General features: G+C 52.0%; 2 protein-coding genes across 2 annotated transcripts; both read left to right on the top strand.

Moving 5' to 3' along the window:
- Window positions 1-494: 494 nt before the first annotated feature.
- On the top strand, window positions 495-1,289 carry MAA_03883 (uncharacterized protein; the record flags this gene model as incomplete). The annotated part of the gene is made up of 2 exons (XM_007821881.1): window positions 495-567; window positions 622-1,289. 2 exons carry the CDS (start codon window positions 495-497, stop codon window positions 1,287-1,289), a joined length of 741 nt encoding a protein of 246 aa, XP_007820072.1.
- An 8,508-nt stretch (window positions 1,290-9,797) lies between these two features.
- Window positions 9,798-10,793, top strand: MAA_03884 (Cyclin PHO80-like protein; the record flags this gene model as incomplete). Its single annotated transcript, XM_007821882.1, has 1 exon — window positions 9,798-10,793. The coding sequence occupies one exon, from the start codon at window positions 9,798-9,800 to the stop codon at window positions 10,791-10,793; it is 996 nt and encodes a 331-aa protein (XP_007820073.1).
- Window positions 10,794-12,504: the final 1,711 nt, after the last annotated feature.

The following is a 12,504-nucleotide window of genomic DNA, read 5'->3' as shown; positions in this document are numbered from 1 at the left end:
CCGCCTCCCGCATCGAAACAAGCATCTCCCGCCCGACGATCCATCTTCATCTTCGTGCAGAGCCCACCACCGAAGACGCTCCCGAGGGTGGCTGTCCAACTCCATTTCAAAACATGAAGCAGAAACCCGGGGTTTGAGAATAGCTGCCCCGGCGAACCTCTCCTACGGCCGCAAATGCTACGGTCACGTCAGCGTTTCAAGGGCCCGACTATGGACGTTCCGAGATGGACAAATCCGAGTATGCTAGGCTTCAGGCCTCGCGGCATGTCATTACTGGGAATATGTTTCTTGGGCCGGACGAGTCGTCTCAGATTCATGACGTTCGTTGCAGCTCCGACAGCTCAGGCATATAAGACATTGTATCCCGCTACGTCGATGGCTGCTTAATCCAAGTCTTTTTCTTCCTTCTTCCCTGGGCCGGTCCTCTGATTTCCTTTTTATACTACCTACTACGTTTTTTTCCTTTCATCACAACTTCTTTACACGCAGTCACCATGAAGTCCTTTTCTGTTATTCTCCTGGCCGTGGCATCCGTCTCAGCCGCCCCAGCCGGCACTCTTCGCCGCGGTACGTTGACCTGCCTGCTACATTGCCAGGGTACATAACTCACAACCTCTCAAGATGTAGGCGAATCCAGCAGTGGTAGCGTGGCTGCCCGGGCGGGCATCTTAGACGCCTTTACCGGCGCCGTTCAGGGAGTCGTTGACACGGCAAGCGGTGTTGCTGGCGATGCCATCAACCTCGGTGCTCGGGCTGCTGACGAGCCCCTTGAGGACTTTGAGAGGAAGGAGGAGGAGGAGGAGGAGGCTGCTCGGACTGCGGCCAAGAGAGCTGTTAGGCTCGGCGCGCTCCAGGACTTTGAAAAGGAGGAGGAGGCAGAGGATGCCGCTGCCGGTCTCGACACCCGTGATCTTGAAGATTTTGAAAAGGAGGAGGAGGCAGAGGATGCCGCTGCCGGTCTCGACACCCGTGATCTTGAAGATTTTGAAAAGGAGGAGGAGGCAGAGGATGCTGCGGCTGGTATCAGCACCCGTGAGCTTGAGGACTTTGAAAAGGAGGAGGAGGCAGAGGATGCTGCGGCTGGGATCAGCACCCGTGAGCTTGAGGACTTTGAAAAGGAAGAGGAGGAGGAGGAGGCAAGGACAAACGCCAAGCGAGCCACCACGGCCAATGGCCTCGAGGACTTTGAAAAGGAGGAGGAGGAAGAGGAAGCCCGGGAGGCCAAGGCCTCTGGACTAGACGCTCGTGCTGAGCCCGAGGAGGAGGAATGCGTCAACGAAGAAGATTAGGTGATATCAAGGCGTGAGCAAGCGTGTAGAGCTTGTAGTTTTGCAACCAATCTTAATCATGCGCAGATTCCATCTGGGGGAGAAATGTACAAGTCTGGTTCTACTCTGCGGTTGATTGCTGTGTAGTCGCGGTAGTAATTTGTTCAAGTGCTTGGAGTATTTACGGCTACGCATAAAAAACGAAAATATAAAAAATCTTGAGCCCATTCGTCTTTCTCGCCCAAGACACGACCCTACACCCATCACCATGACGATTTCGATCCCAAGAAAACCAGAAAGAAAGAAAAAAAAGGACTCACCACGCCACAATCCCACCTACGGCCAAATCCACCCCTCCGATGCCCTTTTCGATGGCAAAAAAAAAAAAAAAGGTATCAAAACCTTCCTTCCCATCTAGTACCCCGGAAAAGCAGCCCAATCCTCCCCACTCATGCAGTCGGTCACGGTCATGCACAACCCAACGAGCCATTTTCCAACATACAACCTGTTCCGTATTACCAATGGGTATTCCCCCCGCCTCCCACGCTCTCTCGCACCATGTGAATGTCTCCCCGGTCTTCCGGACCGGCTAAACAGAAGGAAAAAGAGAAATAGCACATTGGATAACGTGAATTAGAGAAAGATGGCCCGTCGTCTTCCCCCCACACCCTCAAGTGGTTTCCATGTCTTCAATGTTCATCGTCATGCAGCCCCCGCACCGCCGAGGACCATTCGGCACAAGACAGCCAAAGCTCCATGCATGCTTTGTGCCTTGGGGTTCCTTTCTTGGAATGGCTCAAAGGGGACTGTACCGCCCGCTGCTACCCTGCCGAAAGAAAAAACCCAAAGACAAAACGGGCTTCTTTCTTGGCTCCCTTTTTCTTTTCGTGCGGGGAGGGGTGATGATGAAAGGTTCTGCCGCGTACAGTACCAAGAAGTGGGGGTCACTCCTAGTAGTGGAAGGGCTCTTTGAAGTATATCGCCAGATGTCTGGTATCATCACATGGATGGATGGATGGATGGATGGATGTCTTCTAGGCCTTCCGACCATGGGAGCTATGTTGTACGGAGGACGTGTCTGGTGTTCGGGCTACCGTACCCCCGGATCAGCATGGCCAAAAGGGGTCTCGTTGCACAGAGGAACCTTGACAGACGACAGCCGAGTTCGTGCCTTGGGAGAGGTGTGCGAAGCTCGTGGGATGCTGCAGCCGCCGGTGGAGAAATGAGAGCACCGACGCTACCCTGCTGATGGTGCAGAAGTTGTCATCTACGCATTGTGTTGTCTGGCATGGGAGCAACACGTCTTGCACTGTGGACTGTCGTATACTTTTTTTCTTCTCCTCCTCTTCCGTTCTTCAGCCGGGAGCGTCGGCGAGAGCCGGTTGGTGTGTATGTACATACATATTTTGCATCTGCCTGCATCAAGGGATATAACCGCCATGGAGGTTGCTCCGAGTGAGTTAGGAGTTGGGCAACTACCCGGTACCAAGATGCTGGGCGGTGCCGTGCTCGGGAATGATTCGCCCCAGAAACGCCTTGTATTACCGACAAAGGGTATTGACGGAAGGACTACGGCACCTTGCAACAAACCAACCCTACACCCTCCGGCTGTCACTGGTTTCTTCGTCGCGGTGAAAGCCATCACTTCAATATTCACCCTCCCCGCCTTTTGCCGTCACAATGCACCCCGTCGGTCCTCCGTAACAGTAGGCTGTCGGCTGGACAAAGCCATGGTCTTTCCAAGGACGCCGTTCCCATCACAACCTGTGCATATCAGGTTGCACGCCGCCCCTCATCATGACTCCGCCGTGAGGGCATGCCAGCCCCAGCCCCTCTTGAGGCAACATGACGCCGGAAGTGCTTCAAGTCGTCAAATCGTCAGTCAGACGGCACGGCGTGTTGACTAGTATATCGCCATGCCGCCCGGGCTTCAGTCAGCCTCGGTCAGCTCCATGACCAACGGCCATTCTATCCCGTTTTCCCCTGCTGGAGACTCCTGGGTTACTAAATATAAAATGCTGAGCAGCGCGCCCACGTTATCCTCGGCAATTATCCACGGCCAGCACCAACAGAATCCTGCGGTGGGCGCTTGAGCAGAGACGACGGCGTGGCTGTTTCCCGGTGCTATCACTTCCCCACACAAACATGGCATCCCCAAGAGGACCTCCAGAACTTGGCGGCTTCGTCAAGACGCATTGCCAACGTCTTGCTTGCCAGCGGTTTGTTGCTAGCTTCGACGTTTGGCCCACCCGGAACATTGAACATTGAACCGGACGGACCCAAGGCGACACAACAGGGTGAGTCTGACTGGCTTCCCGTCACTAAGTAGCCACCGTCTGCAGCAGCAGCAGCGGCGCCGAGTCGGACTCGTCTTCCTGGGGTATTTTTGGTCTCTTGTGTCCTCCTCGAAGCTGACCAACCAATGCACACGCAACCCACACACACACACGCAGACAATGAAAGCAAAGCAACAGGTCTAGCGGGCTGAAGGACCCTGAAGTTTGGAGACTGGAGCGCGCCGTGAACGGCCAACAACAAGAGGCGACGACTGATCTTCATCAACAAGCGTGGATCGTGACCCTGATTCCAGAATGGCAATCTTCTGCCAACCAACACGCCCCGTAGGTCGTCATCTCGTCCGCCGTGTCCGCAATATGAATGTATGTGATAGGTGATTAATGATCCCCAAGATGATAATTACTATTTTTACTGAGAAATATCAAAGACGCGTGGCGGAACCCTGCTGCCCTGCATGGACCATTTCAGTCGTCATTGTCCTGTTCGCGTGTCTCGTCATCAAAAATGGGTTGAAGGTCCCAATCCTGTGGGTGCTTCCTAAACACACACCCCAAGTCAGCATATTTGGCAACGATGCAGCGTTGATTGGCTGACTCCTGGATAATTCTGTACCGGACGGTTGTACACACGCCGTCGGTGTTGACTGACTGGCGATAATGAGGATTGTACGGAGTACATACCGAGTATAGACATTGTACATATGAATGAATGCCATGAAGTTGTTGGTTTCGGGCCAAAAATGCACCCGGCAATACATACGCAACACGTGAAAAAAAGGCACAATCGTCAAAGTTTCATGTCGGGGAATGCCTGGCGACTTTTGGCATTCCTCGCCCTTTGCCGTCCACTGCGTACTTGGTGTTTGTAATTGAAGCCAGCTGACCTCGTTAGCGGCCGTCCCAATATGTCCTAACAATGCCGCACCTATACCAAGGTACCCTTGACACACACAATGACAAGCGGATTGGGACGACGAGATACCGGGGCATTCACTTCACCGTCTTCAACAAAGGAAAGGAAAGTGTCAACCCCCTACGTACCTGGTTGCGCCGGTTATTTTCATGTGTCAAGTGACTGTCGTGGATCACGCTCTTCAGCCACTCATGTTCCTACGCATGTACAACAGCAACAACTCTTGTGAAGAAAAGGGCCTCGGCTTGCATCCTGGCTGGTCTCTGTGAGCCTCGCCATGAACGAATCTCTAATTTAACGTCGTCTTCCTCGGTTTTAGAGAGAGTCGGCGTTGCTGAACCCTGGACAAATGGAGATTTGGTCCCGCTACTGCCATGAATTAATTTTTGTGTAAAACATGGACCTTGTTAGTACGGAGTGCTGCATCTATGTGTACGCAGAAACACAACAGTGCCCAGGCCAGGCGCCGTATTCCACAATTTCATAGTCGTCTACCAAGTACCTGGGCTGGCTGGGTAGGCATATTCGATACGTCGTCGTTTTGTACAGTATGCAACCAATGTCTGGCGAATAGTACATACCAAATCACTCCTTCAGTCATGCCTTGAAATTTGAACCCCGACATTTGCCTTGGAGCCGCCGAGGGCCCGTGGTGAGCCAATCTTCTCCAGGACATCATCTGGTGGATCTGAGGCATTTCTCTCCCCCATCTTCCGTGCTTCAAGATTGATGGCGGTGCACCTTGCCTGGCTCCAACCTTGTCTCCCCTTTCCACCTCGCTGGGGTCTTTGGCACTATGATGTGGTGCAACACGCAGGCCGCATCGTTTATCCGAGGATGCACATACTGTATGTACATTGTAGTCGACATAATTACTAGTCATGGCCTGGGTGGGCTTCACCATGGCTTTAGACGGCAGGCAGGCACCACTGCTCTGTCGTCGCCACGCATTGACTTTGCCGCCGGCCCGGTGACCTCTCCTTACAAGAGAGCACGATACAGTAAAGTGTTACGAGTAGTTGCATTACTCCGTAGGCGTGGGAGGCGTACCCATCTAGCACTGGCATTGAATCCGCAGGTGTGGCTTTTGCTCATGCCCTCACGGCGGTCAGAAAAAGGATGTGCGAGACTGCCAAGGAGCAAATCGCACAACGCGGGCGAGTCTGATGGTCCATACTCCGTACGGTGTGAAGCAAATTGGGGTTCTCCGTACCGAGTACTCCGTACAAGAATGATTTACTGCGCTCCATGCCCTTTGTTGCTGGGCATACGTCACCACCGAGTCCGTCTAGGGATTGCGGGTGGTCCTACCGAGTATATTCGTGCTGGTTCTAGTACTCCGTAGTATTATCCAACACTGCCACGCGCGATGTGCTAGCTCGGAGGACTCCAACAATTTCAGATGTATGGAGTAATAATAGGGTCGAGTCATCGGTACATCGCCCGCCAGACGTCCGACACCCACGAAACGCGGCTCCAAGGTTCTCATGGAGATGGCTGCTGGGGAGAGGAACTTGTGTTGGTATCAGCCACTACCCGCGCCTGTCCTGTTAAAAAAAGGGCTACCGTTTGGGCATGATCCAGTAGTAGTTCCTAGGTAGTCAACATGATTCTTGGATGAGCTTACCTTAGAAGGGTAAGCCGAGGAAATAAAAAAAGAATCGCTGCGAAGCTCTGCACTTGGCTCCGCGGTTCCCACGCTGATGATCGACTCGAATAATTTTTACTTTCCCACAGACGGCTCGTTCTCGAACAATACAGAAATGGCCCGGCCGGCAAGGAAGTGGTGACGAGCCCATCAGAACAAACGGCGTGGAGCATAGCATCGTTTCCTGCGGATTTGTGTGATTGTGTCTGAAGTGTGGTATTTGGTGTGGGTTCATGTGCTTCTTTTGGAGGACCTCCGTAGACGCTAGACACCAGCAATCCAGCGATACCTAGCACAAAAAAAATACCGAGTGAACAGCCAGGCAACGAGGCCAAGAGATCAGACTGGAATATGCAGCGCTACGGGGCACATGGTGAACAGCATGCACCACACACTCGATGCCTGGCCTTTGCCTGGCAACCTGGGTCGTTCTTCGGCAAGGTCATCTCGTACCGCTCCATAGCTCCGTTCGCCTGCATCACATCAGGCGACCCCGGCGTCTTCGAACGTGGCAGCCGACCTTCGTAAAATACACGCAAATAGCGTATAATTGCATGCCTAGTGCGTCCGTCCGGAGGACATGGAATATTAAGCTCTGGCAGAGGCAAGGCAAAAGGTGGCAAAGTTCACGAGAACGCATGTCAAATGAGGTCCTCGCCATGACCCTTTGACTTCGTCACTGGTACCCCGGTGGTGCTGCATGCTGCGGCGAGGCGGCTCGGACGTCTTCAGTATTTGGTACGGTAATGTAAAAAGGAAATAAGAAAAAACGACACTCTCGCCGGCCGGGTGTCAAAGCGTCCTCGCTACCCATCCTTTGGCTGGCTGCCTGGGGTGATTTGTGTCATACAGGCCAGTGATGGGGGCAAGGAGGCAAGGGTGGCGGTAATTTTGTGCACCTACGGACGACGCAAGCGCGGACAGAAAAAAATATCGGTGGCTGTCGAAAGAGCCAGTGTTTACTCGACGTATCTGGGCTGAGTCTCGGCGGAGCCTGAAAAACTCGAGAATTCAGATGATGAAAAGTCTGATAGTGGCCCCTGCGGGACGACAGGAGAAAATCGACAACAAGGTATGGGGTACTTACGGAGCATATAAAAGCCATACCGAACGTTAGTGAACGCCCCCCAATTTTCCAGTACTTAGTACCTAGTTCCCGTTCCCTTGGCCCTATTTTGTACCATAGGACTCCGCACTTCGGTGCAGTATTGTTACTTGCAGTGTTCCGTACTCCGCGCCCCGTATCCCGTGCACCGTATTGGGGATCAGCAGTGGCAGACATGGACGAAGACGCAGACACAGAAAGACAGCGCTCGAGACCTGTTGACTCGACTCGGGGTCCTGGGGTCAATGGAGGTGGCCGGCATGAGAACCGTCCGAGTACCTGTAACAAGGTCGAATGCCATGTCTGGTCGAACGCCAGTCAGTGGCGACTCCACGTTGACCCTGGCCCCCTGAGTCTTTGAATCACCGCAACATGCCCGCTGACGCATCCACAAGTCCACAAGCCCCCAAGTCTGCAGCCCACCCAGAAATGCGCACACCCAATCCCAACCCCAACACCCTCCAGCGTTCCTTCCTCAGGTGCTGCGGCTCTAGCCTGGTGGTGAGTGTGCCGCTTGCAGCCTGCAGGCCACAGCTGTAGCCAAGCCAAGCAGCCAAGCTCTCAATCACCATGACCTGCCTGGCCCTTTCAGACAAGCATTCCACTCCCCTTGGGCGAATCAGCGCCTGCATAGGTACGGAGTACATGCCTGGTGGAGCTCGCGCTCCTCCCTAGTCTCCCCATTTGCGCCAAATACATTCATCCGCCTAGCAGGAGCCAAAAGTGGCCCAGCCACTGACCAAGGAGAAGAGGAAAAACAGGAAGGCACAATGTGACCAGTACAAAAAAAAGAGGGAAGGCCCTCCGGACGTTGACGGCTAGTAGTACTCCGTACTTGCAATAGGGGCAACGGGTGTAAAGAGTGAGGGACAAGGAAAAAAAAGGGCGTAAACTTTGGCGGTACATGCTACTTCTTCAACGCCACGCTGATCCGGCTTTGTACCCGCTGAGTGCCATGCCACCCATCCAAGGATTTTTTTTTTCTCGTCCTGACACTTCAAATGTTGAACATCATGGCCCAGACACCCGGCCCTGCCGCCCGTGGTAGCCGCTATCCACGCTGGCTGCAGAGCAGGGTGGCCTCTGTGGTTCCTTTGAATCTTTTTTTTTTTCTGGGACTGGCATGTACCCGTGAACCCGGCCTGCTGGCTCAAGTGATGTGTCCGGATTGGCCCTGGTCCGATAATTTGTGTGTGTATTGTATGTACATAGTACGTACCTCAAATGTACGGAGTATATGGAGGTATTAGAGAGCACGGAGTAGGGAGCCCCAGCCCCAGTGTTCATTACGGGACGCCCACGCTACAACACGCTACAACACACCACACCACACCAACCACACACCACACCAACCTGCTCCTGCCTCCCAGGTGCCGGACTGGAGCATGAGCAGCCTGGCCATTCATTCAATGTTCTATTATGCGCCACCACACCAACCGTCCACACTTTATCACGCCCCATCCATTATCCTTTCTTCCTCTTCTCTTCGACCTCTCTTTCTCTCTCTATCCTTCACCCTTTCCTCTACTCCCGCTCTCACTCCTCCACGACATCCCGAATCCGCCGATTCTTCGACAACCTCGTCACGAACCCCGTCACCGTTCGTTGACTCTCGGATTCAGGTCTTCGCGCGAGCCCCTCCTGCCGCCTTCTTCAACCTGGTCAGGCTTGTCGTGTCGGCTGCTCTGTTGGGAACCCTACCGTGTGTGTTGTGGCCAGTTTGCTCTCGGCCGCCTCCAACAACCCGACAACCCCCTAGGGGTTCGCAGCATTACTCTCTCTACCTATTCGAAGCCTTGCTCGGTTTGAGGTGAGTTTCGATATACAAAATTTGGCGTTGGTGCATTGATGTTCGATCGGCCTCTACGCTATGTGTTGTGTTTGTGTTTGTTGGTTTGGCATTGAAATATGGACTTGAACGAGACTGATCTGCGTGGTCACTATTGTTCCCGGCTCCTACGGACCGAACGGCTCTCTGCTGTATTGGTCAAATAGATGGGTTTTTGGGAACCCGAATGAACGGCACCTGCGCCTCACATGTTTAAACTCCAACCAACTTCAAAGCGCACATCCCGAACATACACAGGCCAATGTTTAAAAAACTGAGCACGAACACGTTTTTACTGACAATTTAGAGACAGGTTGCTTCACACTCTGCTCCTCGCTTCCCTCGCTTTGACTCGCGTTGAGTGCCACGGTGGACAAGAGTGTGATCTCCTTTGCACCACTCGAACATCGCGATTCCCTTAGTCGTTTGATCCGAGTTCCGCCAGCAAACATCATTTTCAACGCGTCTTTTCTCGACCATTTTCCCAGCATAAACGTCTAGGCTACATTGTCACACAGTACGGCAATAGAGAATAGGCATTAAATGGCTTACCGGTCCTGAAACAGAATCATCTGGTTTCTTCCCCCTTCTTCCCTTTCTTTTTTTAACGTCATTTTGTTCCCGGCTTGTCACTTTGGAGACGTCACCATCCTTTGTCACGTCTCTTCTCGACAAGCTCAATCTTCCGACCAAGGTCACTGCTGATCTTAGTCGGATTCTCATCTCAATACTTCCATCATGCCGGGTGGCGTGTGTGCCGTCCTCGATTACGAGGTCGACGTGATGGCAGAATACGTTAGTGAAATGGCTGTGCGTGTTGTCACTCCTGATGCTACAATCACTTCGGGGTTTCGCAAGTTTGTCACCCAAATCCTCACTTCAACACGACTTCCTAGCACCACGATCCTGCTGGGCATGAACTATCTTGCCAAGCGGATCAACGCTATTAAAGGGCAGGGTCCTTACAAGGTGTCTGAAGGCCAAGTGTGGCGATACTTGACTGTCTCGCTCCTCTTGGGCAGCAAGTTTCTTGATGATAACACGTTCCAGAATCGATCCTGGTCCGAAGTCAGTGGCATTCCAGTGACGGAACTGAATACTTTGGAGTTTGAGTGGGTCCAGGCCATGGGCTGGAGACTCTACGTCAATCTTGACCTCAGCAAGGATTATCAGGCTTGGCTAGACAACTGGCGCGAGTGGCAGCAGATGAAGAAGCGACAGGCAGTCCAGGCAAACCGTGAACGACTTGCCTCTCTGGTACCTGCGATCGACACCGAGCTTGCAAGATATAACAGCAGCCGCCAATCGCCGCATTCCCGCTATGTGCAAGAACAGGTTGCCGAGTTCGATCGTTATCAGGCCATCAAGGCCCAACAGCAGACGTACCGCTCCCGCGATGCTCCTTGGGCTCATAACCCGTGGAATGCCCCTTTGACGCCACCAGACTCTGGATACGGCACTCCCGAGTATGTTATGTCTGCTACGTCTAGCAATGCTCGCTATAACGAGTGGTTCGCTCAGGCCGCCGCACAGTACAGCAGTCGGTACCCTCAACCACCTGCCCACAGCTCCTTCTACCAGCATCGCCAGACTCCCTATAGCTCCCACTACTCCTATAATCACGGCGGGTGGGACCATGGGATTGGCGAATGCAGCTGCCCTGGCTGTGTTGGTCCTATGAAGCAAACTCCTTACTTTGTGTCTCACGGATATGGCCAACAGGTGGTGGGCTGATGCGAAAACAAAAAAAGAATTTCAGTTTTTATTTACTGGATCCTCCGAAGAGGCCAGTACTGCTTTTATTTCCCTCGCAACCAAGAATTGCTAGAGGGGCTTCAGATGTTGAAGAAGTTTTTGTAATGGCTACGAATTTTCTATGCGTTTCTTCAGGACGACTTTTTTCTCCAGATACCCCGGCATGACAAAAAAACGCAAAAGGTTTCACGCGATCAGCTTGTGGTATTTTTTTCTTCTATGACTTGTTTTTTATTGGGTTGATTGCTGGCTATCGACACTCGACCCATGTATGACGACCTTCGCTACGAACTGTATCAAATTGCACGTATGCGCTTGGACCTCGAAGTGGAATTTCATCGAGTTGTATGCGGCGATTCAAACTATTCTTCCTTGGTACACGTTATTAATCGGCACATTGCGGCGTTTTGGCTTTGACACACTACGGAACGGGGCTTTGATCCTCTATAGAATCTACATTTACACGGCTATCATGGGTGTTTTGCAACTTGCGATTTTGGTTGCGGGAGGAAATTTACCTTCCCCTGGTACCATATTTGGCCACGACAGCTTAGAGCAACGCGATTGACATTGGCCTGTTGCTCTGTTTTCAGCATTATCAGACGATATACTATGTTGAAATCAGATGATAATTTGTGATTTAGGTGGCATCAGAGTGGCATGGAATTGTCATCCTTGGGATAGCTGTCGCTGGCAGGGGTTTTTCTTTTTATTTGTTTTGACGACGCCGAAGGACATACTTGTCACCAGACAACTGGCTTCTGAAGTGGACGACACGATTTTGCCTCTGCGCTGGCGTCAAATCACAACACAACCGTGACAGTGTTGTTACACTTTTACCAGGCGATGGACGCTGTCATGATGCAGTATAGAGACAATAAAAGTTTGGGAACAGTATCTCATTGCATTATGCCTTTCGAATATGGGGGCCAACTGGGATGACAAGACGGACAAGATTATTTTTGGGTTTTTTTATTTTCGCTCATGAGACGGTTATGCATTGTTTTCAGCGGGTAAAACGGGACTTTGGGCAGGTTGTTTAGTCCATGTCGTTGCGCTTTTGGGGCTCTTTTTTTTCTTTTCTTTTTGACCTCTTTTCTCTCCATATCATTCGCACTCTACCGCGAAGCTTGGTGAATAGCCCGTCATATGCCTCTTGGCCTGGCTAAGTTGGCATAGCATCGCTTCAGTGGATTTCTTTTCCAAACGATATTAGAAGTGTTTTTTACCCTCCCGTCATGGGCTGGCATTTTAGTAGAGACGCACTGGATTACATTTCTCGGATCAGGAGTTTTGTGCGTCCAGGTTTAATGACGAATTTGCTTGGTGCAGGAACATGTACTCATGTATCCTCATCAGTTGGATTTTGATTCATGACTTGAAGAGCGTTCCTGATTTTCAGTGGGCGAGGCAATGTTGCTCTGGTACTTGGGTGGCCTTTACCACATACAGTCGTTCGCTTTGCGGAACATGAGCTGGGAGCTGCTCAGGCATGTTTTTTAGGAGTTTACAAATGGTGGTTGGCAGACTAAGACCTGGTGATGGGCCTGGCAAGAATGGCGGTATTCTGACCAGTGGTTACTTGAGAGGCGTCATGCGAGAAGGCCGCACCTACAGGTACCTTTAGACGCCAACTCGATGAATAGCTTTAAAAAATATTGAAATGGCTGCGAGTCATGATTCGAATTAC

Source organism: Metarhizium robertsii, assembly GCF_000187425.2.
Source record: "Metarhizium robertsii ARSEF 23 chromosome Unknown MAA_Scf_5, whole genome shotgun sequence".
NCBI classification, from domain to species: Eukaryota; Fungi; Ascomycota; class Sordariomycetes; order Hypocreales; family Clavicipitaceae; genus Metarhizium; species Metarhizium robertsii.
The sequence above is the reverse complement of the archived record's forward strand: the minus strand, read 5'-3'. Positions and strand labels throughout refer to the sequence as shown.